The 27,527-nt window shown below is 48.1% G+C and overlaps 1 protein-coding gene and 2 long non-coding RNA genes across 3 annotated transcripts in view; 1 reads left to right on the top strand and 2 right to left on the bottom strand.

The window, feature by feature from the left end:
- Positions 1 to 13,056, bottom strand: part of LOC308464136 — a 46,951-nt gene extending 33,895 nt beyond the window's left edge. Inside the window, exons 1-2 of the long non-coding RNA XR_013979858.1 lie at positions 12,870 to 13,056; positions 2,122 to 2,262 (exon numbers count right to left, since the gene is read on the bottom strand). This is a non-coding gene — a long non-coding RNA (uncharacterized lncRNA). The remainder of the gene's footprint in view (positions 1 to 2,121; positions 2,263 to 12,869) is intronic.
- Positions 7,829 to 12,850, bottom strand: LOC308464159. Its single transcript, XR_013979902.1, has 2 exons — positions 10,396 to 12,850; positions 7,829 to 10,073 (listed from the first exon to the last, which is right to left on the bottom strand). It is a non-coding gene; the product is annotated as an uncharacterized lncRNA (long non-coding RNA).
- A 1,919-nt stretch (positions 13,057 to 14,975) lies between the features above and the next one.
- The window catches only part of TBX2 (T-box transcription factor 2), a 34,506-nt gene continuing 21,954 nt past the window's right edge, over positions 14,976 to 27,527 (top strand). Inside the window, exons 1-2 of the mRNA XM_080982951.1 lie at positions 14,976 to 16,885; positions 19,281 to 19,548. Of these exons, the coding sequence (XP_080839077.1) occupies positions 16,521 to 16,885; positions 19,281 to 19,548 (633 nt within the window). The 5' untranslated portion in view covers positions 14,976 to 16,520. The remainder of the gene's footprint in view (positions 16,886 to 19,280; positions 19,549 to 27,527) is intronic.

Here is a 27,527-nt window from a genome sequence, read left to right as displayed (position 1 = left end):
AATAATAAATCGCTATTAATGTAATCGACAGCAATGGGACACAATAAGCTGGCTGTGTTCCCTGCCAAAAGCCTTTGCCACAGTTGTTCTGACATGCTTATTCTCTCTTCCAGGCTGCAAGGCACGTGTGAAACGCCTTAAGGGTGAGTGAGATTCACACGTGCAAATATCCGTGTTCTTAAGCTGCTGTGCGCCCTTGATGCACATGAGTTTACTAGTTCCTCGTATACCTGACGAGCGGCAGCTATGCGTGTGAATGGACCCGGAAGGTGGCATCGATGCCAACCCTTAACTCCACTTACCTGGCTGGCAGGAAGACTAGAAAACTCATATGCACGCACCTGGGATGAAGTCCCAGAAAAGTCAGAGGGATTTACTTTTGAGTAGACATATTTATAGGAGCTGCACTTCACCGCTAGAAACACTCTCTGTGTTCAGTCGGACCAGAGTCCTAAGTGAGGCCTAAAAACACAGCAGGGCTTACTTCTGAGTAGGCACGTTCAGGATTGCACAGAGATAGGGATGCCAAGCTTCCCAGGCACAGAAGCCAACTTTTCGTGTTTACAAACTGATTTATATATTCTTGAACCCTTTTATATTTTCACAAATCATTTCTTCAACAAGAAGTGCCTTTCCATATATTTAATTTTCCCCCGTTGAGAGAGTAATATAAGCCTCGCATTTCTCGTGTCTATCTGCAGGAACTAGAAACTATTCAATTAAAAAACTAGTCAAGGGTATTATTATCATATAACCCACCCATTCACTCCGAAATAATTCATTCTGCAAACAGCCCAGAGAATTTGAAACAAACAGCCTAGTCCTATTTTTGCATCTTGGACTAGGAAACAAGATGAGCCGGGTTTACTTTCGAGCAGATAAACGCGTATGGGATTGGAGCCTAACAATTCGACCCATGTCTTCTCGGAAAAGAAGCCCCGCTGAGTTCAGTGGGAATGGGATTTACTTCCAGGTGACTATCGCAGGCTGTCCTAAGAGTAAGGCTGCGAACTGAATACACGTTCTTACTCCGGAGTAGGTCCCACTGAAGTCGGCAGGTGTTACTTCCAATAAATTCTGCGTACAGGATAGGGGCTACATGTCTCTCCCGGGAATCGACGTGATATCTGAGTTAATAGGTTTAAGATTCCAGGGTAAAATTAATCTCCCACCCCAGACCTTTCCCCCAAAACAAGGGACGGTAAAATAATAATCCGAAACTTGACTGAAGTCGCTCCCAAGTCTTGATCTTCGTTAGGAAAACAAACACATTGTCAATTTCTCCTCGCTGCTTTGCTTGCTTGGCCGCGATCAGAAACGGTCGTGCACCTGTTGATCCGAGACTCAGCCTGGCTGCACGCTGCGCCCTTCTCCTCCACTTCGCGGGGATGGGGGGAGACGAGAAGACCCTCTTCCTTGTTCTGAATCCACGAGCATTTCCCATCTTCCTCGCTTTTCTGCGGCAGTAAATTTGGAGAGGGGGGTGGAATACAGTGGTACCTCTGGTTACGTACTTAATTCGTTCCGGAGGTCCGTGTAAAACCCAATCTGGATCGCGGGCAAACTTCTCTTCACCTGTCTCTGGGGTTCCTCTTGGGTGGATTTGAATTCGTGTCTTTCTTTTTTTTTTTCTCCCCCCCCCTCCTAGGACGGCGTCCCGCCCCCAGTTTCACACCAGTCGGGGGAGGCGGAATTACAGGATAAGGATATGGGCACGTGGAGTTTGCAACGACTAAGAGAAACAAGTCTCTCTCTTTTTACTCCCCCATTACTACTGAAAAACTGGGCATTTTGCACTATTAAGGATCTCTCCGCTCTTCTTTAACGTGCTGCAAAGGCAGCAACTTCAGGGGGGGGGGCAAACCCCCGGGAAGGGGCGTTTCAGGAGCGCAGACTTGGCTCAGTGATTCTCCAGCCGCCCCTTCTGGAAAGGAAGGTCCATTGATTTCGGTGGAGAGACCGACCGACTCCGGAGGAAACCTGCTTAGGATCGACTCCGGAGGAGGAAACGTGCTTAGGATCGGCCTGCAAAACAACATGAAATCTCTTCCATCCTTCATAATAGCAATGATTCCAAAGGGAATAATATCGAATTCTCAGAGCAGATCTGGATTTCCTTACCCATTTCGAGGTTCTTGCTCAACTCCTCTTACTAGGTCCTTTGTGGGGGTGGGGAGGTAGGAACACGAGACTAAACCGGTTCCCTGGGATGTGGGTGGATGAGGAGGTTCTACATGACCGGCGGGCCGACCGCCTCCCCTCCTGCAAAAGAGAAACCAGAGAGAACTAAATCCAGTTTGAGGTGAGGCACACACGCACACCTGGATTTAAAAACCAAATCTAAAATAAACATAAAAATTGTTTTCATCAATCCATATTGTCCCTCGAGTAAAGCGATGATGGTCGGCGTTGAAATGTCCTAACCCTTGAAAGTACCCAGTGGCCTTCCGCCTATTTTTAAACAATTCAATCTTTCCTGGTTTTGAATCTTTATTCCCATGCAGCCAACAACCTTCTCTCTCTCGATTTAATCTTCATTTCATTTGTTTGAGAGAGGAACAAAGTACGTGTGAATGCACTCTCTAATATGCATTCCCCATATAACCTTTGGTCACCCTCTTTCTTGGCTCTCCCACTGGGAGAAAAACATATTGTAAGCTTATCGGGGCAGAGACCCCACTCTTTCCCGTCCTTGTTTTGCTTATTCCCTTGTAAAGGACTTCGATAAGCGACCATAAACTTACAAGGGGCGTAGATTGCCTTGGCTGTTCCCTCGCTCTGCTTAATATATTTTAAATACTTTTGATAATACTCGTGGCTTCTCCCTCCGTCTGTTTATTGCCCTGTAAAATTCATTGATAAATGCATTATCTATTGGGAGTCCAGAGTATAACTTGAAAGGCGGAGAGGAGACGCCAGACAGATATTATGAATTTTTCTTATCCCTTGAAATCTGTCCACGCTGTGCAGCTTCCTCCCACAGATCCTTTGAAACCAGAAATGTGTGTGTGTGTGTGTGTGTGTGTGTGTGTGTCTGCTGATTAACACAAATATTTATTGCACATATACATGACTGATATTAGTGTGTCTGCATGTGTGTAATAGATAAGAATGTTTTCGTGCTTGTACTCGTATAATGTTGCAATTGTGCCTGATAGCGTTGAAGAATTAGATTCTATTACCCTGCATAACTGATTTATAAATCCGTGTACTTTCTGAAACCAACCGGCCTTGTTTCCGAGTAACCCCCCTCACCCTTTTTAAGAAATTGGGCCCCATCCTCGGACTAAAGTTCTGGAAGTCTGACTTGTTCGAGAAGCTTGTGGTGTTCGATGCTGACTTTCAGATTTGCCTGACAAAGGGATCCATTTTGGATGGAATCGCTCCGGGGCCGAGTCTCTGGCCTGGGGGACAATTCAGCAGTGACGTAGGGAAAAACATACTCTAAGCAAGCTCAGAGGCTTCACAGAATTTTGAACCTGGCTCCTTGAATTTGGGGAGAATAAGCCCTTGCTCTAGAGAAAGAGGAAGGGGGGGGGGTGTTTCTGGGACTGGCCGAAAGGGGCTTGAATTAGGTTGGTCTGTTTTGCGGGCAGCATAATTGAGACAAGAGCTTCTTCGATATATCTTTAAAGGTACGACTGAGCGGGAGAGGAAAAGGGGAGACTCAGCAGCAGGGTTTAGGGGTGCTGTTTAGGGAGACCACCCACCTTTCCCATCCAGACAGTAAAGGGTTACTCCTCCTTAGGAACACATCCAGCACGGATGATCATTAGGTATATAAAAAAATTAAACGTATCACCAGTACTTTTTTTGGCGGGGGGGTGGTGGTGGTTCTTAATATTGTATATGACCTCTGAATCTTCTCCAAAAATATCCCACCTCCCCCCACCGCAACCCCCCCCCAAAAAACCCTTCATTCCTTAATAAGGTGATGGATTGTACCTTCAACGCTGTATGAAGCGGGCTGATTAGAAATCCAAGGTTTTGTGGGTGGGACGCCACATTAAAAACACAAAAGAACCCAGCTAACTTTTCCGAACTGATCTGAGTATCCTCCCGGATCTAAATCTGCATTTTATTACTTTTCTATTATTATTTTTTTTTTAATGCAGTTAAAACCAACAGGCTGCGACTCTTGGATAACTCGGTTATAATATTGGGGGCATTGATGTCCGAATCTCCCCCCCCCCCCCGCCGCTGCCGCCGCCATCGTTTTCCGGTCCAGTTTGCAGGGAGGTGTCAGTTCCTGGGATTGTAACGTGTATTCTGCTTGCATGTGTGTATGTGTATGTCTTATCTCAAGACCTCCCTCCCGGATTCTCCAAAACTGGGCTCCCATGGCCAACCATATTTATATATTTTTTTAAATCTTCATTCTTGGAATGAATTCTACCAAGGTGGAACACACCTTTTTGAATGTTACAGTTTTCTCTTTTCGCTCGTGTTCTTGTGTGTGTCGATGATCCATGGAAGCCATTGCCCGCTACCCAATCCACGGCTGGCCACGTGCTTCCGTTTATCCCATTGAAACCCGTGCAGCATACCTGGAAATTATTCCTATGGAAACTCAGCGGGGTTTCATCGCGAGAAAGACATCCCCCCCCCCAAAAAAAAAACACCAGCGTGTAATTTTGGGATTCCTGTCTCCTGTAGACTTTATGTCCCAGCCCCCTCCCCCGAGGCAGAGCAGCCTGGGGTGAAGCTCCTGGCGCACTTTTAATGTCAGAAGGGTGCCGGTTTTCTGGACTTTGCAGATTTGCGTGGGGTCAAGTGGCGAGCTGTGTGCGCGCGGGGGGGGGGGTTTATTGTTGCGGAGGAACGAAGGGCGAGTGAAACCACATAGCCAGAATAATATCAATTGTCATTTTTAAAAACATTTTATTTTTCGAAACAAGTCTGTGCATTTTCCTTAGAACAAACTTTGACCCTTTCCTTAAAATACACACGCTAGAATTGAGAATATATATACAATAAACAACATTAAAAAAAATGATCACAAACTAAACTGGGAACCGGAGGGGGGTTGTTGGGGGTAGTTTTGCAACGCCCTCCTCTCCCAGTGTCTAAGGTAATGCATTGAGATCTTGTTTAACTGTTTATTCTGAAAACATAACAGGAATGGCAAGCACCTTGAACGCGGTAAGACTTATTTCTGATTAAAAACAGGCAACTCTGCCTGGTTCGGTGACAATCCAATGCGCGCTGGGAGCGCGATCCTAATAATGTCTCTTCCAAAGGCTTGTCCTATTATCTTCAGCGGGGCTTACTTCCATGCAGGTGGGGTTAGGGCTGCAGCTCCCCCCGGGAATAAGCCCAGCTGAACTCAGCGAGGCTTACGCTCGAGGAAACATGCAGAGGATCGCGATGCGCAGAAGGTTGCGCCACATGCAATGGCGTTCCAAGAACTCCAGTGAAGAACTTCAGCAGCGAGGCGCTGGTCCCTATGATCCTCCTCAAACTACACCCGCCCGCCCCCCCCCCAGCCTAGAGTTTTGTGGTTGTGTTAACTTGGAGGTCTGACGATATTTTGCTTTCCCGGTTGATCTGTTCCTGGGGACAATTTTCCATTCATTTCCTATGGTGCCTGCAGAAGGGGGGCCGGGGTGGGTTAGGAGGCAGGGAGGGGCATTGATTCTTGTGAGAAATGTTATTTTCATCAATCACCCGCAATTTGGCTAAGTGGCCCGGACAGAATACCAGCAGTCCCGCTGGCTGAGGTCAGAGAGACGAGGGAGCCGCGGAGAAGAGCAAATTGAGGACCCGGCAACCCTTTTGCAAAAGCGCCAAGGTCCCCAATGGCTGCCTGGCTGCCTCTGTGTGTGTGTGTGTGTGTAGTTGCAGGCAGAAATTGGGGGGGGGGATAAGGAGGGGCAGACTAGGAGGGGGGCCCGGGAAGGTCCGCCATGTGACATGAGGGAAATATGAAGGACTTTGACAGGTCTTAAACGGCCTGGCGCCAGGGCCGGAGTCTGCGTGGCTAAAAATAGACGAGGGATGGAGAGAGGAGATGGGTCTAGATGAAAGGGGGCGCATGGTGGGGGGGAGGGGGAGAAAACGGGGGGGGGAGGACAGGACAGGGACCTGCTGGGGGGTGGGCAGATGTTTAGCCAGAGCAGCTTTCTCCCAAAGTTCAAGCAGCCTTTTTAATTGTCTGTGGGAAAATAATAATAAATCCTCGTTTTGCTTGTTACGCATCTCCTTTCGTAACGTTTTAGGGACCCATTTCACTCCGCTCCCCATCTCTCCCTTTGAAAGAATGATAAAAAATATATATTTAAAAAACACCTCTCTCCCTCATTCATCCAGCCGTGGATTTCTTCCTTTCAAATTAATGCGTCCTACTCATAATTTCACACACACGCGTCTTCACGTTCATTTTCGGGAATATTGGCGTGTGTTTCCATTTCCCCCGCGATCGCTCCTTCTCCCTCGTTAATTCACACACCCTTAGCTGCTGCTGCTGTTTATTTCTACACAACTAAAACAGAACAAAACCTGGAAACGATGTTAGGGTGTTATAAAGGTGTGATTATGGATATCTCCAAGGATGCTAAATTTTGCTTTGAAACCCAAGCAGGATTTCTCATCCGTAATATTTATCTTTCCCTCTTTTCCTACCGTGTTTTTCACCCCCTCCCTCACTCACACAGATGTAGAGTGGTCTTGATTTTCAGCCTGGATGTTTTATCTGAATGTAATTATTCTTCGCTGTGAAAGAGGACCGAGAAATCCATTGCAAACCTTTTTGGGGGAAATGGGGGTCTCAGCTTCCCGATAGGAAGAGTGTGTCGTCGTCCCCCCCCCCCCCGCCTCGCAGCACTTATCCCGCCTGGAAAATACAGGGGTTAAAGGCATAAGCGAAGCAAGTGGAAATAAATCTGTGCCAATTCTCTCCCCCCCCCCTTTCTCTTTTTCAGTCTTTACTAGGAGAATTGCGGCGGGGGGCGGGGAATGGAGAGGGATCGGGGAAGGAAGTCGACAAGATAAGTTATTTAAAAGATAACCAGTCCCAGAAGGTTGCAGAAGGGGGGAGAGAGAGAGAAAGGAATAGCAAGGAAATTATTAGATCAAAATGCACTTGGGAAAAGGGGGGGGGGGCAAAGTGGGATGTTCCAGCTTGTTGGGGGATTAAGGGAAGCTTAATATAGAAAATGGCTGGAAACTGAACTTTGTATATTCGCTGGGGTTGGGGGGGGGGGAGATCCAAGGCTCCAGAACTTCCCCCCATTTAAACTCCATCCCACTGCCCTGATAACCGGAATCGACCTGAGGCTTAAAGCAAACTCTCTCCCTTCATTTCCAGATAAGCCCCCACCTCGTATTTAAACATGGTGTGCGTTGTGTCCGTCGTGCACACGCACGCAGTTTACGTGCGGGATATGACGAATCTACAAATAAATCCGCATACATCCTATGCATAATACAATGCTTGTTTAAAAGTGGGGGGGGGGGGACAGCTCCAAAGAATATACACGCACGAAGATCACTCCTCTACGGGTCTACTCAAAGCAAGCCGCACTGAGTTCAATGGGGCTTACCCTCAGGCAAATGGGTACAGTATTGGATTGCAAGCTTAACCTGCAGCAAGAGACTACAATTCCTGGGCCGATTAGATTGGGCATGTTAGATTTCCGTTTGTTTATCTCCACACACACACACACACACATACATACACGAAGGGGGAATATATATGTGTGTTTGTGTATTTGTGCGGGGAGTGTGTGTGTAATGTAATACTGGGGAAAGCACGAACGTTCCAAAAACATGGAGCATAACATTTAATTTTGTATACCAATCACGAAAGAGGAAAAAAAGCAGTTGATAAAAAAAATAATCAAGGGGGGAAATAGCAAATTATTTTAAGACGTAAAAAGTGAACTTTTGGGTTCTTCTCATGGAGCGTAAAGGCGTAGATGTTGGTTCAAACTTCCACTGGTGAGCTTAAACTCCAAATGTTATCAGATCAGGGGTCCATTTTTCCTCTTCTACGTCCACCTCCCCATCCCATTCAGTTCATGGATGAAATGAAGTAGAAAGCAGATGCATTATATAATTCAGTTCCTGTCATGTTTGACATGGTTGCAGGTGATTCTCCCTGCTTGGGTTTCAAAACCAAGTTTAGCATCCTTGGGAGATGTGTGTGTGTGTATATATATATATATATATATATATGGCTGCTGTTGTCTAAATTACTTCATTTTTCTTTCATAACCCACTGAGGACATTTTCTGTAGTTGGCCCATCGCCTGCGCTTACCAGAGAGTTGGGTGGGATTCCCTCGCCCTCCTCCCCCACCGCGATCCTCTGCGCAGTTAAGCAAGCCCCATTTGCGTGGTGGGGGGTGGGGAGAGAGACCTGTGGGATCTACTTCCGGCAAATGACAACTGGGAAGGATATTATCCTAAGTGCAAGATCTTGCCCCAAGCAAGCCGCGAACACCCATGGATTTTGCCGGGCAAAAGAAGCAAGCGAGCGTTTACAGTTCTGCTGTTGAAACCAGTGAGGTATTTATTAGAGTTGTTTGTTTGGCTGGATCGTGTCGCAGGTATGCTTTGAGCACGAATAGGTACCGAGTCTGTATCTTCTTTATTTCTCACCAGCACCCGACAAACCCTTTCCTGAAAGTTAAAAATGAATTATGGGCAAAAGTTGTTTCCCCCCTTTTTTTCAGGCTGTGATCCTGAGCGCGCTTTCCTTGCGAATAGCAACCTCTGACCTCTGTGTGTTGTGGCGCTTATTTCCGGGGAAGCGAAGCTAGAATCGGGCACGTTTGTAGGTTCTCCCTTTCTCCGTTACAGCCTGGAATCGGGATAAAATTGTAAGGAAAGGGGTGTATTTTGGAAGGGGTGGGCTGGCCCCTACAGGGTCTGATGCTTCTCTAGATGCTGGTTGACTTTGTCCACGTTTAATAAGGGACTCCTCCTTCTCCTCTCTTTGGTGAAAACAAAACAGAAAGATAACAAGACTAACATCTCGCTCAAACTGCCCTTCTCTTCCCCGCCCATAGACAGCAAAACCAGAAATCGCGTTGCAAAAAGCCACGCAATCGGTGGCTTATTTACACGTGGGTTTAAAATGCGCGCGGGAGGGGGAATATTGGGATCTATCATTTTCAAATCAAGGGGTACCTTGAGCAAGCAGGTGCCATCGCTACCACTAAAAAGAACATCAACCTTGCTCCCAGTTTTAAAACTACTCCCTTTTTGCACTCCCTTTCCTCAAATCATTCCTTAGCACTAATTAATAATAATAATAATAATAATAATAATATCAATATGCCTGTTGCTATCATGGACCTTCGCTTGGTATTTGGGAAGATTTTCTCCCCCTTTATAGCTGAGGTCCACCTCCTGTTCTGCACTATAGGGAGCAAGAGTGCTGAGAAGGGAGTTGGGGGTGATGGGGTTTAATTCAGGAAGAGGCAGCAGGAATATCGGCAAGGAGGCCGGGACTCCTGCACCTTCAATAGCTGGGTAGAAAATGGACTTTCGGCAGCTGCAGCTTGCTACTAAAGATGTAGGAGCCCCAGTCTCTTTACCCTTGCTTGGTAACTGGGCTGGAGGAGCAGAGTCTTAATTTGAACACCTTTACCTGGCTGTCATAAGCCCCTTGCAGAATCTGAATTTTACCAATCAGTGACTGAATTGGCTTTGAGGTAGTGAGCCCCTCAGCCCACCATGGTTCAAATCTGGCTTCTGATTTGGTTTTTGGCCCCTCTCTGTCTCACTCCATCAGCAACATGGTAGTAATGGTGCCCTACCTTGCAGGGTGGTTGTTTTGGATTAGTGACTGTATAATATGGGTGGGGGAAATGAGAGGGTGAAAAATCGGCAGAAGCACCGTCTGGACCCTGTTCTGACCAGTACATTCACCTACTTGCACCCGATCTATATATATATGGCTTTCTCTCTGTTCTCCGGAAAGGAAAGGTTGTAGGTCAGGGGTAGAGAAGCTGCTTTGCCTGCAGGAGGTCCCAGGTTCGATTCCAGGCATCTCCCGATAGGAGAGGGAATGCCCCCTCTGCCCGAAGCCCTAGAGAGCTGCTGCCAGTCAGTGTTGGCAACATGGAGCTCGATAGATCAATGGTGTGACTCGGTATTAGGCGGTTCCCTATGATTTTTCTCTGGGCTGCGGAGAAGACGAGAGAGTGTGTGCGTGACAGACCATCTCAAACACACGCATAAAGAGAATATATTCTGTAAAAAGCCTGCCTACTTCTTGAGCCTTAAAAAACAAAACAAAACGAAACACGTACCGGGGTCAACACAGGCAGGCTGGAGGAGCCCCCCGCCCCCCAGAAGCCTCGCTCCTTTAAGACAATAAATGTGCGGGCTTGTAATAATAACACCTTGGGGGTCACTTGAAATGCACTCTGTCCATGTCCAGAGAAACCAGCTGCCTCGGTGCTCAACATCTTGTGGGGATGAGGTCTGGCTTTTTCAAACAGATCCGGGGGCTCAGGAAGCGTCTGCACTGGAGCAACTAAGTCAAAGGCACTGTAAACGGAAATGTTTACTGGCTGACGGGTGGGAGGGGGCAGGCAAAGAGTTCGCCACAGAGCAATCCTATAGGCGTGTCTATTTCAGAGAAAGCCCTGCTCAGTTCAATGAGACTTACTTCCCAGTAAGTGTGGTTAGGATCGTAGCCTCATCAGACTCAAACGGGATATTAGGCGCTCGAAAAAAAGAAGAAAAAAAGGAGGGGTTATCTGGCTGCTGCAAACAGCGCACCCCCCCCAATTTCTCTGCTGTGAATTAAGGGTTGTATCTGGTGGGTGGGTGGGGGCAATGCCTTTTCACTTCCCCTCTTTCCGCTGTCGTTTTCATTTTTTGCTCATATTCATTATCCGCATCCTATTTATTATTAATTCCCTCCCCCCCCTCCAGTTCATTCCCTCCAAAATGCTCAGCTTTAACTGTAAGCTCCTCGGGGCGAGAGCTAAGGCCACGCTACACACGCGAGGCGCGAGGCTCCCTCTCCCCCAAAAATAATCTCGGGAGCTCTCGCTTGTTAAGAAAAGCTGGGAACTGTAGTTTGTTAAGTGTACTGGGTACTATAGCTCTGTGCCATGTAAACTATAGTACCGTCTTCGGGATTCTTTGAGAAAAGTCGCGTGCTTTGCGTGAACGATGGAGAGGAGACCTAAGGCGCCTGTTGCTCCATAGATCTCGACCCGCCCAGTCGGGATGCTGCCCCAGTTGGGGACTGGGCTGGGGGACCCTGTGCGTGTCTGCGCGGAGTTGCTCCCCTCCGCCTTCTCCCCACGCAGCCGAGGAGCTGCGAAAGACTAGCTGGCCTTGCTGAGTCTCTCAGAAGCTGATTAGATGCGGCCATCTAGGGGTCAGGCGAGCACATGATTCCGCAGCCTGGGCAAGCGCGGCTGCTGCTCCCGTCGCGGGCTTATGGGTCCTCTCCCACTTGAAGGGAGAAAAGGGGGGGGGGGCGGAATAACTTCCCAGAATTTGGGGGACATAAATGCTTCTCTTTATTTATTTATTTTAACTCCTTTGTCTTGTCGCTTTTTAATTGTGGACACTTCAAACTCCTGGCGCCAAGAGGCTCTTGACCCAACTCTCTTTTCTCTCCCACCCCCCCGCTCAATCAGGGGGAAATCTGAAAGTAGACACACAGCCAGACAGATAGCTCTCCTTGTCAACTGTCTGTGGAGTGGGAAGATTTGGCTTGGGGATCTTGAGGAGGGGGCGAGAGAGAAAGAGGTGCGCCTCTCCCCCCCAAAAAAATCCATTTCCAAACAAAGTAGCCTTTGCAAGCGATCGCCCTCTTGGCTCTGTTTTCTCCAACCCCCTAAGTAAATTCTCTCCCTCCAGGAAAAGACTAGGAAAGGCGGTGGGCAAATAACACCGATCAATTGATCACGGAACAAGGGATCGAGAGATGAGAGAGACAAAACTAATTTCATTGCTATCCATTTCTCATTTGGAACCATTTTTTTGGGCGCAATAGAAGAAAGGCAGTTGGCCAGCCAACTTTACGCATTATATGCAAGCGGGCGGGCGCCGGTGACAATTCGTTGGGTGCTTTTAATAGGCGGGGGGACGACCATTTAACCCGCCCTCCCCGCGCCTGTATTATGGGATATGCTGACGAGCTGATGTGGCTGTCAAGAGGTCAGGGCTGCGATCCTTACGCACGCTCCCTTGGGAGTCCAGTAGTAAGCTCTATGCAAGTGAGACTTTATTCCGAATAAAGATGCGGAGAACCGGAAGGCAAAGTTATGTTCCTAAGGACGGTGTGGTGTTTAGGGGTAGACAAGTGGTTTGTGGATGTCAGCCCAGGGGATTGCGGGGAGGGGATGTGGGGAGAACCGCTACAGTATTTCCAGGGTTGCGATCCTGCAAAAAGTTAAGCGTGGGAGTCTGGGATGTAGAAACCCATTTTTTTAAAAAATAAAGGCCCCGAGTAAAACTGGGAGCTGTTCATTCAGAGCGCAATCCTGTACATGTCTACTCAGAAGTAAGTCCCGCTCAGCTCAAGGAGGCTTGCTTCCAGGTGAACTTAATATAGGATTGCAGCTGGGAGCAAGTTCCAGTGGGACTTACTTCTGAGTAGACATGGCACGAATGTTGGAGACCATCTAGTTCAAAATCTTTAGGTTGGCGGTGGGAGCATTAATAGTATCGGTGTTGCAGAATAATAAGAATGATTTAATAATTAATAACACATCCGGTGTGAATCGCGGCTGCGTTCACACGCGCACAAAAAGTGTTCCACGCTTTAGGCACCCTCCTCGCCTCTGAGACCTTTTCCCAAAAGCTTTTTTAAAAAAAAAAATACTACGGATCGGCGCTCGCGCGAAACCTACGCCGAGTTATCTCTGAACGCGCGCCCCGCTGCTCGCTACTCACCCGAGGCTGCTTTGGCCGCGTTTTGCAGAGGGTCCGATTCGCTCCGCTATTACTTCCATTGCCCGGGCTGAATCTTTCCATCTCCGCACGGTCCCGGAGGCCGAGACTGGGCTAGGAAGCGAAGTCTTAAAGCGGCGATGCGCACCGGCTTGCCTCCATTTTTTTCAGACCCCCCCCCCGCATGCCTCCCCCGCGTTATCTGTGCGCCCCACCCCTACCCCAAAGATTGGGAAGCCGCGAAATCTGCTCGTGGTCCAGGCAGCCCCTGCCTGGATCCACTGGGGGGGGGGGGAGCGCATGGCCCTTTCTCCCTTCTCTGGGTGGGCCCTACCCGAATCTCTTCAAAGGGTTTCTCTCCCTCCCTCTCTCTGGCTCTCTCTCCCCCCTCCCTTCTTCCTCCCTGAAATTAAATCGCGGGAGGGGGGGAGTGGAACATCGCGCTCGGGGTTTTGGAAAAGGAATGGATGTCATAAGAAACTATAATTTGGGGGGCAGGAAAGGGAAAAAAGGAAAGGAGCAGCCCTTTGATGGATTAAATAGAATAATTACCGGTATATTCACGGTGTCCCTGTTCACCCCCACTTTCAAAATATTCCTCTTTGTAGGGGGCGGGCGGGAAAGGGGAACAGTTTTGGCCCTAGACCACTTAAGGGGTGAACTTCTGAAACGGCCTCGCACCTAATCAGCTAACCGAAGGTGTAAGCCTGCTGTCTTCAACGATATTTACTCAGAAGTAAGTCACCTTGCGCTCAATGCTATTTACCCCAAGGTAAGCGTGATAAACTGGGTCTTCCCGAAGCCCAGGATTGTCCCCAGCGAGTGGCCTGATCCACAGAACGCGTCTACTCAGAAATACATTCTATCGGGTTATATACTCAGTGTAGACCCGATAAAATGTATGCCTTTTATTTTGCAATTGGTCTACTCTGTGTAGGACTAACGCGTTGCACTCCAAGGGGAGTTGCACCCAAAGCCAAGGGGATTTCAGCCTAAAGCAGAATTTCTTCGCCAGTTTCTTTCGCGACGAAGCTGTGACATTTACTAACACCTGAATTGCATTTTCTCGGAAGTAAACTGCTCCCAGAACAGTGCGATTCTACCGGAAGCTTTCCCCAAGAATGCCGCACTGTAGATGCAGAATAGACGTGGAATAGGTTAGCATATTTGAGCTCCTTAATATGTTTATTGTAAGTTCATCGGGGCAGTGACCTGTCGGTCGCTTGTGCTATGCAGAAAAGCCACACCATGCTGTACTGGTTTCAGCAAATAATACATACTAATTCGAATGTGGTGTTGTGCTGGGAAACATCCACTATGTACACCCGCAGAAAGAACACGCAGGTAGGCCTCCGAACAAGATAACAGAGTTCTCACGTGCAGAGGACTCGCCAGTCTTTAGACACGTGACACCCACCGGCTTTTGCTCGCAGGCCTTTTGGGCACCAAGGCCCAATAAGCTCACAACGGGTCTCCTCGGGAGTAACTCCAAAGTCCCGAGGCCTGTGTGAAGGGATGAAATTTATAAAAACTTTCCCTGCGAATAAAGTGGTGGGGGGGGGGGTAGAAAACACGTGTGGAAAGAGGCACCTGCACTAGCGTTCAATATATACACCGAGTGGGGGTGGGGTGCGCTCTGGGGAGAGGGACCCTTTCCAAGCACCTGTTCAAGGCCAAACACTCATCCCCACAACCCAAAAAAACCCCGACTCCGAGCAAAGATGGCTCGTTGCCAGCGTCTCTTCTCCAGCCCTAGGAATGGTTCCTGCCGCTTCCTTTTCCACTAGGTGATAGATCCTCTCCGTGGGTGTATTCAAGGGCTTTCTGGAGAACCAGGGTAGTGCCCCCCATCCGGATCCTGGTCCGCAGGCCTCCGCCCTCTCTCTGATCTCCATCCCTCGCCCGGCCTGCGCCCTGGTCGCTCGCGCGCTGGCGCATTCCGTGGGGCGCCTTCTCTCCTGGCTGCCTGGCCAGACTCACTCCGGGTGCCTCTGCCAACAGTTCCTGCGCTGGGGGAACGTGCCCCCTCCCTCTCCCCTCCCTCCCCATCAGCTAGGAGCCGGGCCTGGAGAGGGGAGGGCTCCCGAGGCCTTGCCTCTGTCATTGGTTAATATTTTATTCTGTTGACATGTTTTCTTTCGGGTGATGCCTCCGACACCTTTCACCCCCCTCCGTTCCTCTCTTCTTCTCTTTCTCCTCCCTCTTCTCTCTTTCTCTCCACCCGCCCATCACAAACCCCTTTCTATTCCCTCCTTCTCTCCACCCCCACCCCTTCCCAGCTCCCTCTCTCACCCCAGATCTTGGCCGGACCTGTCAAAACCACGCCTATGGACATCCACAATTGGTCTGAACCGCGTAAAATCCACAATCAAGGGGGGCTCGGCTCATTAAGGGTTGGCCCGAGAGGTGGAAACGCGCGGAGCGGAGCGAGGGGGGTGGGGAGGAAGGAAGGAAGAAGAAGAGGGAGGGAGGGAAAGAGAGAGAGAGAGAGGAGGAAAGAGAGAGAGGAGGAGAGAGAAGAGGTGGAGGAATCCGAGCGAGGAAGGGCGCACGAGAGATCGTCCCAGCGCTTTCTGCTCCTTTATTTTTTAAAAGAGAGGGATCCAGAAGAGACGCGAGCCAGTCTGCCCTGGGGCTCGCTCTCCTTCGGAGCTATGAAGCGCCTGGCTCCCGGCTCGGATTCCGGCGTCGATCCAACTCCGGAGCCTCGCGATCCTTGAGCGACCGGAGAAGAAGGGGCGGGGGTTGGTTTCGCTTTGGGTCGGAAAGGCGAAGGAAGGAAAGAAGGAAGCTCCCCCGGCTGCTGCCCGCTCGCTCGCTCGCAAACGCCGAGGGGGGAAAGAGAGCGCGCGAGCGCCAGAGAAGAAAAGGGGGGGGCCGGCGGCAAGATCCCCCTCCCCTCCCCACCCCACGGCCGCCAGATCCAGCTTGGCTTTCTCTCCCTCTCTCGGGGAGGGGGGTCAGGAGTTCTTGTAGGACTGGGAGGGAGGGGGACGCGCTTCTCCGCCGACTCCCCCTCCCCAAACCTTTCCGATTGCAAGATCATCTTGAGCTGTTCTTTAAAATTTTATTTTAAGGACTTGATTATTTTTTTGAAGGCGTCAAGACTCGCCCTTGTCGGCTGCACTTTTTTGGGGGGTCCCCCCTCCAATTTGATCGGGGAGAAGGGGCTCTGTTTCGCCCTCCCTCCTGCCTGCAAGAGGAAAAAAACATATAAGGACTTACCGGCCCCTCGGAGACGTCCAGAAGAACTCAAATCACCGGGACTGTTTGGTAGTGTGGTGTTTGTATGTGAGTCTGTGTGCGCCTGTTTGTGTGGGCTTTCCCCCCCTTCTCCCCAGTTTCTGGCCCCCTGCACAGGAACCCGAAGGCAGTTTTGCCAGAGTTGAGGTGGGTTGAAACCCACCAGCCCGGGGGCGCTTCTGAGAACCGCGAACAGAAAACGGGTTGAAATTCACTAGCTCTCCTGCCTGAGCTCGCAGGGGGGGGAGGTGTGCTTGTGTGTGTGTGTGTTGTGTGTGTGTGCACGGGGTGGGGGGGGGATTGAAATTGACAAGCAAAGCAGGCGCCTCTTCTTCTCCCCCCCGCCATCAACTCCCAACCCCTCCCTTGCTGGAGGGATCGGGCTTTCCTCCCGGATTTGTGGATGTACTGATGAGAGATCCAGCCTTCCCGGGGACTGCGATGGCTTACCACCCTTTCCACGCGCCCAGGCCGTCCGACTTCCCTATGTCAGCTTTCCTGGCGGCCGCTCAGCCCTCCTTCTTCCCGGCTTTGGCTCTGCCTCCGGCCGCCCTGACGAAACCTTTGCAGGATCCTAGCCTGGCCGGAGCCGCCGAGGCCAGTTTGCACGTCTCGGCGCTGGGACACCACCACCAAGCCGCCCATCTGAGGTCGCTCAAAAGCCTGGAGCCCGAGGAGGAGGTCGAGGACGACCCCAAAGTGACCCTGGAAGCCAAAGATCTCTGGGATCAGTTTCACAAACTAGGGACCGAGATGGTGATCACCAAATCTGGAAGGTGAGCAGTTGCGGGCGCCAACCACGTTGCAATTAGGAATAGCAAAAGTAATAATTGATAATGATAACAATTCATATTTTTAATGATAGGATAATAATTCATGTTTTGAATGATAGCAGGATAATAATTCATGCTTTGCATGATAGCTTGATAGGGGCATTATTAAGCACTGATTTTTGCTGGGTGGGGGGAGGAATCAACCTTCTGCGTTGTTTCTTACGGTACGCTCCCCCACCTATGACTTTAATTTAAATGTATCTGTCATCTCTCTTAAAACGCCTTCCTACCCCTAAACCCCTTTCCAGCCAATGCCACATAAACTGGAAGTAAAGTTTTCCTGCAATCATGGGGTTTTATTCCCAAGCCAATGCGTTCAAGGTTGGGTTAGTGTGTTTAAATGCTAAGCAGATATGTCTGATTTTTGGTAAAGGGTTCTTGCTGTGTGTGCGCGCGCGCGTTTGTGTGGAAGTCGTCTTTTCCACGCTGAAACTAGGTCTCTTCCCCCCCCCCCACCTCCTCAATTCATGGTTAATTATTTAAACCCTATAATTCCATATTGTATTTGTTTACACGGTTAAAAGAAAACTTGTTTCCGGATTAAATGTTTCTGGCTGATAGCCTCGAAACACCCCAGAGTTGTGTGATTTTAGCTAATATTGTTATTTTATTTTTAAAGTTCATATGTATGTATGTATTTTTTTAAAGCTGAATAATTACACTTTACATTAAAATATCCTAAAGGAGCCTAGGAGTACAGATTGCAACCGTAGGGCACGCTTTACATAGGAGTAAGCCCCAGTGAACACGGTTGACTTGACTACAAAGGGTAAAACAGGCATTAGGATCAGGCCAGAGAGGCATAACTGATGCCAGAAATACAAAACTGAGGGTCTTCCTTACGTTCAAAGCACGGTGCTGAATGAAGGAGGGATGATTTTTGGAGGTTTGGAAATGGATTTGAAACGCTCCCTTCCACCCAGATTCCTGAAGATTTGGGTACTGCGGTTTGGATCTGCTAAATTTCTTTCCATTTTCCGTTTCATGTTGCCTGCAGGGAAGCCCTCCGTCCTCGCTGGGCCCCCTGCCCTCCCCACCCCAAATATAATGAGCGGACAAATTTCTCGAACTTCCAGGGAGGGGGTTTCCTGTTGTTTTATCTATTCTCTCCCCCCTCCCTTTGCCAGCAATGCCTTCGGTCTATTAAGAGAAGTTTGAGGTTTGCATTTTGTCTCTTTTCAGGTTAGGTCAAGGGAAATTTGGAATGGTAAAACAAGGGGCGCCCGCTTGGGCTTCGACACGACCCCTCACCCCCATTCGACATGTAGAATTTGCACCACATTTTTTAAAGAGAGAGAGAGAGAGAAAAGATCTGTCGTGCAGGCGCACAACTAGGCCATTTGGCTTCCCTGCCCCTGACAATCCGGATTTCAACTTCCTTTTGAACCTGGGTTTTTAATCCGGAACAAGGAATCGTTTTCTTATTAATCTGCTCTTAAAATAAAAAAAAGTCTGTCCTATGCACGCTGTAAATCCCATTCACCCTTACCTTGAAGTAAATCCCAGCGAAATGGATGGGATTTAGCATTTCAGAGTAAACCTGCTTGCTAGAATCGGGCTTTCGAATGCAGGAGGAAAGGCAGGTTTTTTTTGAGGGGGGGGGAGCTTTCTTTCAAACCCTTCCCTCCTCGAAATGCTCACCTTTTTATAAAAGCAGGATTTGGATTGGTGAATTATTTTCTGGGGGGTCTTTATTTGTTTTCATAGAACCCTGGCCCTGAAAAGGTGGCCTAATTTCAAAGGATGTGCCCTGGGCCTGCATTTTAAACTGCAACCTCGTAAAGACTTTCCTTGCACAAAACCGGCTTTACTCTGGAGTAAACGCGTTTAGGGCCCCCCGCGTCTGAGAAAGAGTTTCAGTCCAGTTGGAGTGCATGTTTACTCGGAGACCATTCCCACGGTGCGCAACTGAACCTTTCCCCCTTGAACTGTGCTCTGGGATCGCGGGCGCCAAAGACCGCAGTCTCTGCAGCCTCTTTGCAAAGCCTGCTGAACAGAGTGGCACTTACTTCTGAGTAAACATGCGTGGAAATTGCCCGCCGAGGAAGCCCTGTACCTTAAAGTCCAGCTCGCCTTCAAAACAAAGCCTTAGATTGTCACGCTTCTCTCTTTCGAAAAAGAAAGGGACGCAATTCAAAATAAAAACACAAGGCCATCTCTTGAAATAAAAACCAGCGTTTCACAGTGATCCATAATGTTTAATAACGGGCACGTGTGTTTTAAATAGATTGCAGTGTTTCCGAGTTGAATTCTTGTCTTTGCGAAGAGGTGGGTGGAATGATCGTTTCCCTTAAAACCTTGTTTTTTTCTTTTTTAAAATTTCCTGGTGTTTATTCAGGCGAATGTTCCCCCCTTTCAAAGTTCGCGTCAGCGGCTTGGACAAGAAAGCGAAGTACATTTTGTTAATGGATATCGTGGCGGCCGACGACTGTCGCTACAAGTTCCACAACTCGCGCTGGATGGTGGCCGGGAAAGCGGACCCGGAGATGCCCAAACGCATGTACATCCACCCGGACAGCCCCGCCACCGGGGAGCAGTGGATGGCCAAGCCGGTCGCCTTCCACAAACTCAAGCTCACCAACAACATCTCGGATAAGCACGGCTTCGTAAGTCCCTCCCGTGCCCCCTTTCCTTCTTTCTGTGGGGTAAAAAGCTGGGTGGGGTGGGGACCAGGAGAGGAGCTGCTGTTTTTCTTTCATTTAATTTCCAAGGCTTTGAAACATCCGCCCAACCTGCCACCTCCTCTGTGCCTCGGGGATGCCCGGCTCCTGTCACACAATTGACACGTGTCTCTATCTTCAGATAATCTCTCCGCTGGGAACTGGAGTTTTTTTTGTGGGGGGGGGGGCAGTGGAGAGAGAAAGAGAGATCAGGCAGGCATACCGTACCCTTTTTTTAAAGAAAGAAAAGCTGCGATCTGGCGCGCAGGATTTATTAAAGAGTTCAAGTCCTGGTTGAAATGGTGGAGTAGGGGGCTTTACTCCTGAGTAAACCACCTCAAGAACTGGCGCTATGGGGCTGCTGTTGATCAGCACAGTTTATCTCTCCCCATTCCCGCAACAGGCAGATCTTTTCCTTACTCTTTGAGATTGGGATTTTCTGGGGCGCCAGGCGCTGTACATCTGTGGCTCTTTAGAGCCGCATTAAAGTGAGTAGTCCTCAATCCGAAATGCCTGAGCTCTTGTTTACAACTCCCTTTTGCAAACCTCCTCGTTAAAGCTCTCCTTTTGGAGTCTGTATTTAGTCAACTTCGTAGAACTATTCCGTATATGACACGTATAATAGTGTGTGTTCCATATATAATTCGTACAATATCTCGTGTGTGTGTGTGTGTGTGTGTGTGAATGGATGTGCACGTTCTTGGTCCCCGTCTTAAGAACTTGCAACCTCTAACCTGAAAGACTGTACACATTTAAATAAAATTTATCCGATATAAATCTGTAGGTGCTTTCCCCCCACACCTGATGCTAATGACCCATAGCTAATAAATCATACCTCCTTATCAGGAGTTTAAAATTCGTAACAACCTACACCCCTGCCAGAGGTTGTCTCCTTCTGGGGTCAGGGGTGGGGTGGGATAATGGGCGGAAAATGCTCGCTGGAGAGCGTATCCTACACGCTTGTACACGGTTGACTTGGAAGTAAATTCTCATCGATTGCAATGCGGATTTAAATGCGCATCATAGCCTTGCGGATTTACAGCCGCATCGTGTATGCGAAGAGATATGTTAACTTGGGAAGGAAATCCCATTGATTTCCCCGCTCGCCTTCCCATCGGGACCTCCAGTCAACGTTGCAATCCTATCCAGATTTGCCAGGGAAGTAAGCTTAACTGAGATCAACCGGGCTTAATTTAGAGTAAACACAAGTAACGTCGGGAGGGGAGATGGGCGCTTGCTTGCTAACAGTGCGGTGGCAGGTCGGTTTACTGGGAAGGAATTCTGGTGTGTTCCGTGGAGCTTACTCCCAGGTAAGCCTGAAGAAAACAATGACCTGCATAAGTAACATTTCTTCCAGGGTGAGCGGTTAGTTAGTGCCTTCAGTTCAGCGAAGGCTGAGGCAATAATTCATGGAGGTAAATCCCATTGAATTCAACGGGGTTTACTTCTGAGTAGGCACGCATAGGATTATGCTGTGAGCTACTATTAACATTTCTGATCATTTTTTTTTCACCGCAGGGGCTGGTTTGCTTGTTATTTATTAAAACATATAAAGTCTTTTTTTGGGGGGGGCAAGACAGCTAAAGTGAATTAACAGGAAATATTTTTATCCTATAAAATAATCACCTTTATTTTTAATGCAATTTAAACTCTGCTTCTTTTATTTGCCTTAAAATTGGCAGAAGGGGCTGAAAAAAACCCTTTTACTTAAAATGCTCGGGGGTGTGCGTGTGCCTGTGTGAATGGATTCCAGTAGATCTTTTCAAAACTGGGAAATAGGGTTTGATCCTGGATTACTCTAAAATGTACGCCAGTAATTATTCCCCCTCCCCGTTGAGCAGAATATAGTACTTTTCATCACGTCTCCATAATTTTGCAAAAAGTGAAAAGGAGATAATTGTAATTTATATATATCTATATGTTTTGTGTGTGTTTGAGTGTTATATATAAAATTAAGATCCCTTAACTTTGGCGTGTGCGTGGAGGAAACAGAAAAGAAGAAATGCAGGGATTATTTCAATAAATCTTGAGGTCATTTGTTGGGTGATGAATGACCTTTCTTTAAAGTCAAATTAAAAGGTTACTTAGAAGGGTTTTTTTGTGGTGTGGGGGAGGCATGTTTAGTTTTTACAGGTGTGTTCTTAGATGAACAGGCTAGTTCGTTCTCCTTCAGGATCCGGAAAATAGGGGGATCAACAGGCCAGTTCGATTCCTTTCCCTATTGATTAGGAAGTAACTGCTCTGGTCTTCAATGGAGCCTTAGGGAAGGAATTGTGGGGGCCTCGCTGTTCTCCCCCAATCACCACCCCTAGGAAATCAAACGCTATAATCGATAATGTACACGATGCTGCGTATACCTGGGGTGTGGGATCAAAAAACAATTCTGCTGCCTTAAAAGAAGAGAGGGAGATAGTTTCCTCCGCCGCCCCCCAGCCTTCAATGGGCCCTAGTCTCTCTCTGCGTTATACACACGCACTTTCAATGCCTTTCTAGGTTTGGCGAACTCAGCGCCTTCTTAAATATCCCTTGCTAAACACCAGGATGTCTTAAAAAGGCGAGCTTAACTTGCACTGATGTGGTTGTCCGCCCCCTATAATCTTGGCACAATTTTAGTACGCTGCCATAGACCCTACAGGAACAATTCAGAGCCCACAGTCCGAATGAGCGCGCTGCTTTATGTATTTAATAATAGTTGTTGCTAGATTTTGTGCCTTCTATTTATTTCGCAGTAGTCTTACCTGTAGGTCACGCCATTTCCGCAGCAGAATTTGCGGATCGCGCGCGTGTGTGTGTGTGTGTGTTTCTCAATGATTTGCTGGCACACGCCTGTTAAATATAAACGCAACCACCCCACCATCGCGTATTGAAAAAGCGCGCTGCAGTTTTGTGCAGCGTTGCGATCCAGCCTTGCGGAATCCAATAAGTTGCGCTCTTTGCATTGAACAAAGGGGGCGGGGGGGGGGAGGCGCGCTTAGCAGGCACGAAAGGGAAAGTTTTTTTTTTAAAGTAACAAATATAATGATTTGCAGAGGTGGTCAATTTCACCTTTAATTGTAGAAAAAAAGACCTTGAGCCCAGCTCAGATAGAGAGAAGGCCCCGATCTAACGGAAGTGAAGCGTTTGTGTGTGTTTAAAGCCCAGGGGTTAACTTCACCAGCGAGAAAGTTTTAAGCCCATGTTTAAGACCTCTCTTTTTCCGTGCCCCTCCCTGCGAAATTAATGGGGGGGGGTACAGACCGAGCCTAGGTGGGCTTACTCGGAAGGAAAGGCCGCTCGTTAAAATGGGCACGACTCCCAGGCAACTGCACCTAGTAGGACTGCAGGTTTTAAGGTGCTTCTGCGGGGCTGAATTGTGCCCAAATATTATTGGTACTTTGGGGGGGGGGGGAGAAGGAGACGGAGGGGTCTTTCTTAAAACGCCTTAAGTAAAAACAGGTCCATTGGTGGAAACTAAGAATGGGCAGAATTACCTTAAATAACGAAGCCCAGTCAAGTATCTTTGTTTTAATGGGGGGGACGGACACACAGCTACTTTTTAAGAGGAAGGGAGAGGTTGGAAATTATTTAATTTCAAGCACAACTCTGCTTTTAACATTGAAACCTAAAGGTTCACGACGCCAGCTCTAAAATGTAAAGGAAAGACCACTTTCACTAGCATAATAATTCCTCTCTTAATAATAATGATGATGACGATAAAAAAAACAACGAACCGATGGATCCTGCAGTCTATTTTTGTTCGGACGCTAATCCAGTTTCCTCTTGTTGAATTCGCTTTCAAGTTGATAATGTCAAGGATCGCAGCCCAGTCCTGGGGGGGGGGGGGGCGCGGTTAATTTAAAGTGACTTCGACCCAAATAAGGGAGCTGTGCCTTCTCCAGCATCGTTACCTTGGGAAGCAACGCCGTGCATGCATATTTACTCAGGAGTAAGACACAGTGAGACAACCTAGGATTTATTTATTTTTAAAGGGTTTTTATTTATATCAGTTCCCAGCACGTTCACACACCTTGCTTCCAACCGCTTTGATTCTGGAGTGAATCCGATCCCACCGGCTTCGGTTGTGGCGGGATTTACTTCCAAGTAAGGTTTGCAAGCCCACAAGGAGGTGGGACATACACCCCGCTCCCAAATAACCACGGACATCAACTAGGATTTATGGCTAACGTGTTTAGGATGCTTAAAGGAGGGGGCAGATTTCCCCTTATTATAGCTTAGGATATAATACCATGTAAGCAGTTTATTTAGGGCGCTGTCCTGTGCACGCTTACCTGGGAGTAAACGCACTGAACGCAAGGGGGCTGCTTGCCTAGGAGTCTGTGCACTGCTAAGATATAAAGACTCCTCGAATTTAATGCAGATACTATTTTTTCAGTATGTAACAGCTCCAGTTTAACAGTCCCCCCCCAAAAGCAGTGGGTTTTAGAGGTGCCTAACTCTGCTTAATGTAACTGTATGGTTTATTAGTGCCCCCAGAATGAGTGGGTTTAAGGGGTGCCTAACTCTGTAAAGTCCTATAAGTCTTATGGATATAGCTGTTTGGATTCCGCAGGAATCCCAACTCTCCCGGGTCACCGGCTTCTGGATCAGGCCGTATATTTGACCCTCAGGTACCTCCAATTTGATCCCCGGATTTGTGCTGTTTGTAATTCAGACGCTCCACCAAATCCCCATCCCGTTTACTCAGAAGTAAACGAAACCAAAAGCCCCCAATTCACTCAGCAGGATTGACTCCCGAGTTGGCTTGCGCTTTGCTGGGATTATAAGTGTTGTCTGGAGAACATTATAAGGGCAGGTAAATCAGTCCCAACGCCAGAACTCCAGACTGGGAGTTGGGGCCAGAGAATTTAAAAATAAATAAATCCCATTTGCAAGAGACGCCTCCGACGAGGAGAGCTCAGATCAAGCGAATAACCGGCGTCCCCATTTTAAGTGCTGTATCAGTCAAAATATTGGTGTGTGGGTGTGTACGACAATATCTTCGTGTAAGAAAGCTGCATGCCATTATCATTCTTCCAAGGAATAGACGGGTTCGTTTAAGGTTCGTTCCGCACAGCATTTAATCCGAATTACCACCCTTCTCCATCCCGCGCTGGAGAACTCGCCGTTTTAAGGCGGCGGTTATGTATAACCTGACTTTTTTGGGGGTGGGGTGGGGAATAAGCCACAATTAATTCATCAGGGCTTACTTCCGAGTAAGGATACCCATGGAAGTGGCATCTATCTCCTCCGATCCTGAACACGTGTGCGTGTGATTAGGGGGTTCCAGAAGCAACGTCGAAGACATCGGAAGTCTCCCTTAATTTCAAGGGCAAACGGCATCTCTCTGCTGTTCCCTGCCTGCTGCGGAGTAAGTCCCAGTGGGGGAGCTCCAATGGCGCTTACTTCCAAGGAAGTGGGTCCAAGGCTACGCAGTTTGTAGGCTGCTATCCTAACGCCTGCTTCCTGGGAGCAAGCCCCAATGAATTCAATAGGAGTTACTTCTGAGTAGTGGTGGTTAGAACCGCCCTGAGCGGTCTCCCACTCTCTCTTGGGGTATTCTCGAGTTTCAAAAGGGTTTCTGCTGGACTCCTGGGCACACTTACTTCCGAGGAAACATGCCCTAGGTGGGCTTGCGCCCTTTGCGTGGAGCGTGTCCCTCGAGTTAGGCTTGGCTGCTGCCTTCCTAACAAAGCGCTTTGGTCACATTGACGGCAATAATGTATCCTACTCCCTTGAGAGATAATTTGCTGCTGTTTGGATCGGGGCGTTGGGCATCTTCAGCCTCAGACACTCGAACAGCGCGATTCTTTCCTCCGAATTAAGTCCTGCGGATGTAAATTAAATGTGCCTTGGGCCCTTGGATGATAGAGATCGTTTGGAAGTAGGTCCATCCTAATCCACGATGTTTACTTCCAAGTAAAAGCACGTCCTAGCAGAGGCAGAAGCTACCCTCACGACATCGGGGTCTTCCTTCTGAGTAATCCTATTGGAAAGCCTGACACATCCAAAAGGGGAGCGCATTCCCTTCTCGGATAAATGGGGCATTTGAAACGTGCTTGGGAATTGGGATGAGTCTATAATCCTTCCAAGAATTCCTATTTCCCCTTGTTGTTAAATATTTTAATATATGGACGCCGAGGAAAGAGCAATTGACATAAAGCGACCTGGTCAATGTAATTTGGACGGTAATTAGTTGAGACTGGCTGAATTTCTCTTAATGGTTTTTCCATATATATATACATACACACAGTATATATATATCGTCTATTAGCTCAAATATTCGACCATGAGGCTCTTCACTATTTGGCAACCCATGTGGTTTATTCGGAAGCAAGCCCCAATGAGTAAAATGGAGCTTACTCCCAAGTAAGAGTGTTGAAAGTAGCATTTTTGTAGAAAAAGAAAAGAGGGGGGGAAATCTGCAAGGTTATGCTGCCGCGCGCACACCACACATCTAAAGGCACACCGCCAAAGAAACTTGGGAGCTGTAGTTTGTTAAGGGTGCTGGGAATGGTAGCTGTGTGTGCGGGGAGCTACAATTCCCAGGATCTTCTGGGAATAGGGGGTGTGCCTTATGGGGTGTAGACAGCAGGAGAGTGTAAATGTACCTGTTGAAAGCGTCAACGTACTTGCTTCTAAGCCCCCCCCCCCCCATCCATGGGAGAAAAGGATTGTTAGAGTTCGATCCGTTTCCCCTTCACACACACAACCGAGTCGAGAAACACGTCTTCTGGGTTTTCCCCCCGTTGACTGGAATTCAAGTTATTCCCCATCCCGAACGTTCCATTGCAAAGAACCCAGACTGGGCTTTGGACACAGGGTCTGATCCTGGGCACGTGTCCTGGGGAAGTCCATTACTCGGAAACCGAGGTACTTCCCGCCCCCCAACTCAACGCGATGGTTTGTGATTTCCAAGTGAAGCGACTCATGTCAGCTGCAACCCAGTCACGAAATCTGCCCGGATAATTCCAGATGAATTTGTTTATGAAAATTATAGAATTTCCTGTCGGATTTCCAAACTTGTTCCGAGTTTAAATGAATTGAAAAGGGGAGGATATTTATGGCAGTACTTTTGGCAATTCGTTTGAGGTGTGTGGGGGGAGGGGGGTTAGTCACCTTTCACCGTTAAGTAGGTTCCTAACCAAAGGTTGTAGCCAACGTTAGTCATTCTCAGAGTAGACCCATTGGAATTAATGGACATTATAAGCTCCGGTAGCATTCAGTTGGATGCAATCCCGTGCTTCTAGGTGTCCAAAGAGCAAAATAGGATCTACTCCTTTTGCTGAAAGAGTTACACCCTTACCTGGAAGTAAACTTCGTTTAAAACTAGAGAGGCAATCAGTTTACTCAGGAGTAAAGACAGCACCCTATGCTCACTGCCATGGGAGTTAGGCCACCAAATACAATGGAGCTGAAGTTGTCAAACGGATGCAGGAATACTCTTAAGTTATTTTATTTTGTTTAGTTTCCTGGGACTTACTTCCGAGTAAATATGTATACCACCCAGATGCTGGGGGGGTCAGGAAAAATGGGCGTGCTTGGCACTTGCTCTTTGAATACCTCCCCCCTTCGGACACGATCCAGGGATAGCAAAACATTTCTATGTCCCACCATTGAGTTTCATGGGGTCAGTATGACGTTTGTGCCTAAAATTCTCCCATTGAATTAAATGGGGTCTGAAAGGGTTTCCTTCATTAGTTTACCTGCCTTTTATTTATTATCTTATTATTGTTACCATTATTCATACAGAAAGAAAAACAGCTTTCTTTTTTTATCTTTTCCCTTTGTTTTATTTGTGGGACTGCTGGACATTTCTGTGTGTGGACAAAAGGCAAACCCAACTGACTCCCTTTGAATGTCCTGCTAAAATAACCTATATTTCCTTCCAATAATATTATCTATTTGTCAAGCAACTGAATTGGCCTTTTGGGGGGGAAACAAATTTG

The sequence above is a fragment of the Podarcis pityusensis genome (genome assembly GCF_964106645.2).
Source record: "Podarcis pityusensis genome assembly, chromosome: 15".
NCBI lineage: Eukaryota > Metazoa > Chordata > Lepidosauria > Squamata > Lacertidae > Podarcis > Podarcis pityusensis.
The sequence above is the reverse complement of the archived record's forward strand: the minus strand, read 5'-3'. Positions and strand labels throughout refer to the sequence as shown.